The sequence below is a fragment of the Mya arenaria genome, chromosome 14 (genome assembly GCF_026914265.1).
Source record: "Mya arenaria isolate MELC-2E11 chromosome 14, ASM2691426v1".
Classification (NCBI taxonomy): Eukaryota; Metazoa; Mollusca; class Bivalvia; order Myida; family Myidae; genus Mya; species Mya arenaria.
This window is the reverse complement of record NC_069135.1, coordinates 9,808,520-9,811,823: the sequence shown is the minus strand read 5'-3', so window position 1 is coordinate 9,811,823 and position 3,304 is coordinate 9,808,520. Positions and strand designations below refer to the sequence as shown.

General features: G+C 37.0%; 1 protein-coding gene across 1 annotated transcript; it reads right to left on the bottom strand.

Annotated features, from left to right (window-relative positions):
• Positions 1–963: 963 nt before the first annotated feature.
• On the bottom strand, positions 964–2,571 carry LOC128218417 (uncharacterized). Its single transcript, XM_052926082.1, has 2 exons — positions 2,033–2,571; positions 964–1,798 (listed from the first exon to the last, which is right to left on the bottom strand). The coding sequence occupies exons 1-2, from the start codon at positions 2,562–2,564 to the stop codon at positions 1,104–1,106; spliced, it is 1,227 nt and encodes a 408-aa protein (XP_052782042.1). The 5' UTR covers positions 2,565–2,571; the 3' UTR covers positions 964–1,103.
• Between the last annotated feature and the right edge of the window lie 733 nt (positions 2,572–3,304).

Sequence of the window (3,304 nt, the reverse complement as noted above, 5' to 3'; positions counted from 1 at the left end):
TGAGCTAGCATTTATTGTGACTCTGTAGTGCCCAACTATTGAGCGAAAGGTCATTGGTCCGATCCCCGACATATGCACATTGCAATGTGTGCATTCCGTTATATTTGCGCCCAACGTAAATAATTCACGTTGCACGATGAGCATCAAGTTCATTGAAAATAGACCTTAGACTTCGGTCCGAAATTCGGGGTCAAATTTAAAAATAGAGGGAGCAGTGTAGCCTTGTATTTGATATGTATATGTTTTTGAACATGTATGATCAATATTTAGAATTGTCTAAGCTCTGGGTAATAGTTTAGTTCACTCTTGTTTCATAGCATAGTCTGTGATTAATATAAAGTCTTTTATTTCAAACAAATTTTGTTGTTTACTGTTTACTGTTTCGAAAATGTCGGAAATTTGTTAATTGTTTTTTTTTGTTTATTGTGATTATATACCCGACTTTAAATAATGATTATTGTTTATTGTATCTTGTATTATGCGGTTGATAATGACTCACCCTTCTTAAGAACCCAGTAACATTAAATATTGCAGACGGTAGTTTATCAAACTTTACACTGATTCAATGACAAATATAATATTATGTATATGACGTTCGTGCGTGGAGAGTATGTTTGTGGTTGATTTTGTACACATTAAACATTAAATAAGACATTGGAGAACACTCATAATTATTAGATAACAACAAGTAATCCTCATCATATGTTTTCGACTGGTGAGCTTACCATACTATTTTTCGACTACTAGGCCCCTCATAATAGGTTTATGGCTATTCAGCCTGGCTTAACTGGTTTTCGACTTCTGACCCTGTCGTTTTATATCTTCGACTACTGAGCCTATCATAAAAGATTTACATCTGAACATCGCTGAATGTCACTGTGGAGACAAAAACAGGGCAGGTAGGATCAGCAATATTAAACAACGTGTTTTTTTTAATATTGCACAATGATGGAACGACTGAAAACGATGGATGAAAATTGCATATTTGATTACAAATTTACTGACAAACTTGAAGGATAAGTTTTTGTTTCTCATTTATGGGGCTGATTACACTTAAAGGGTTCAAGTGCTTGTCAATCATGCTGTATGCTGAAGTTGTTCCGTCAGTTGCACATTAAAGCATGGATATCTTCCACCATTTCTACAACATCATTGGTGTTAATGACAGTATATTTATTTGCACGTTCATTAGACGGATCAGTATTTTGCCACTGTAAGTATTTGAGGTTTCTCCAGCGTGCCATGGCCTGGAAGTGTACATTTGCAGTGGGCCAGTAGTTCGGGTACAGCTCGATCAAACCGGCATGCTTAGGTAGGAATAACGTGTGAGTAAGGCCGGCACCATGCATACCAATCAGTATGTCCGTCCGTGATATCAGAGTCAACTGATCTTTCATGGAAAGAAGATCAATTTGAGAACAAAGCACATTATGTCGAGGCAAAAACTCCTTAAGACTTTGAACCAGTTCTTTATCATTTTCTATTTTTCTGCTTACTAATCCTGATGGGTTTCTAGGATGTGCTATATAGTCTTTGCGTAAAAGGAGTACTACCGTCAGATTATCACAGTCGAGTGCGTCATTGAAATGTACAGAGTGTCTTAAGAGAAAGAAGCTTCTAAATTCCTCCAGAAATGGCACTTGATGTAGACGGTGGCTGTTGAGCATGCTGTCGTAGCCGATGGTGGACCAGACCATACTTGGGAATGTTACTGCTTCAGTTATCTCACCTGCACGAATCATGCCACCAAAGAGTCGAGACCACGTGCCGTCTAGCGCACCTGCTGGGTGGCCGTCCACTATAAATACGATCACGTGGTCAGGTACTAGCCTGAGAACCTTAGCGACAAGAAACGCGTTGTAAACGTCCGTCATTGTGTGATATAGATTTGCGTATTCAAACCGCTTTATCGCGATTGCTGTCTTATTTAACCGTTGTTGAATAAATATCATTTTAGTGGAGATGTTGTAAAATTCTAGTGCATTAAACCAGTCATTTAAATGGCTCTTCTGTTTGAAATGGTATGATTTACCTTCCTGACAGCGCAGCTTGAAGTACCCCTTTTCTAAAGTATAATATTCCAGATCTTCTCTCTGATTTATGACTTCAGGTATATTTTCTCCACCTTTTCTGCCATGCCCAAATTTCGGATCAACGCTGACATTCTTAAGTAAGGCGAAACTACGGTTGTATCCGATAAAGTTTCCTTTACACATATCTTCGACTTTTCCAATGACTGCTTGTATCTGATCTGCACCTAGATTTGGCAAAGTCCACATATCCCTGGCAGTGGTCACATCTAGCAAGCGCATTACTGATAGATTCTTGGTCAGCAGAATGTACCTGGATTGACGTGATTTGTATGAGTGCCTCCTTGTAAACTTCCTTTTAATGCCAAGTTTCCTAGCTAAGAACATTTGGTATAATGAGCTATGTTGATTAAGATCGTCACCCACTAGACTGTTGCTCGAAATCCATGAGGCTTTTATGATTAATAACGTTAACAGTGTAAACACACTCGTAATCAAGACCATTATAACCGCTGTCCTTACATAAAACTTCATTTCTTCGTGTGTGTAAATTCCAACAGTGTTGTATCACCTTGAGGGCTGAACGCTGTTTAAATATGGAGAGTGGTTTAAGATTGACAGGCGTTGCTCATCAATTGTGCTATGTTGTTAAAATATAAATTTACACTTTGCACTTAATAGATACACAATATGTGTTAAGTGTATTAATTCAATGAATAAAACAATGCGTTCAAGGTTCAAGGTGCATAATAAACTTGATAGATGCGCTAAAAACTATCAACTATAAAGTATATTATGTTTGACTCATTTGGCCTTAATCATCAAAACAAAACAAAACATATGAGTTGTGTGCAGATAAATAGATATCAGACTTTGTTAAGTACGAACAACCAACAAATAATTATTCGAAAAAGATCTCAAAACATATTTCGGTTCTGGACGTAAATACATTGGTCGACTAAAAATACCAGACAAAACGAGAGAGACGTTAGAATTTATTTTTAATATAAAAGCTCTTACTCCTCTTTGTTACACCTTCTTACCAAACATAAGTTTTTTTTCTTAAAAACGGGGTTGGAAGGCGGAGAGTTCGAAATTACAAATGAAAATTATTTTTTTATATAGCAAGATATAAACACAAGCACGTGTTTACCTCATGCATCGCTTTGCATGATATGACGCTGTATAATATGAACATGCAATCAGTTTGGGCTTTTAACGACATTGCGGAAGTTAGGTTAAACAGTAAGAGAGCAGTTTCAATTTTATGGTTT

Coding starts and splice junctions, on each gene's coding strand:
- LOC128218417 (XM_052926082.1), bottom strand. CDS start 2,564: ATGAAGTTTTATGTAAGGACAGCGGTTATAATGGTCTTGATTACGAGT. Junction 1,799..2,032: donor CAAGCTGCGCTGTCAGGAAG/GTAAATCATACC, acceptor TCGTATTTATAG/TGGACGGCCACCCAGCAGGT.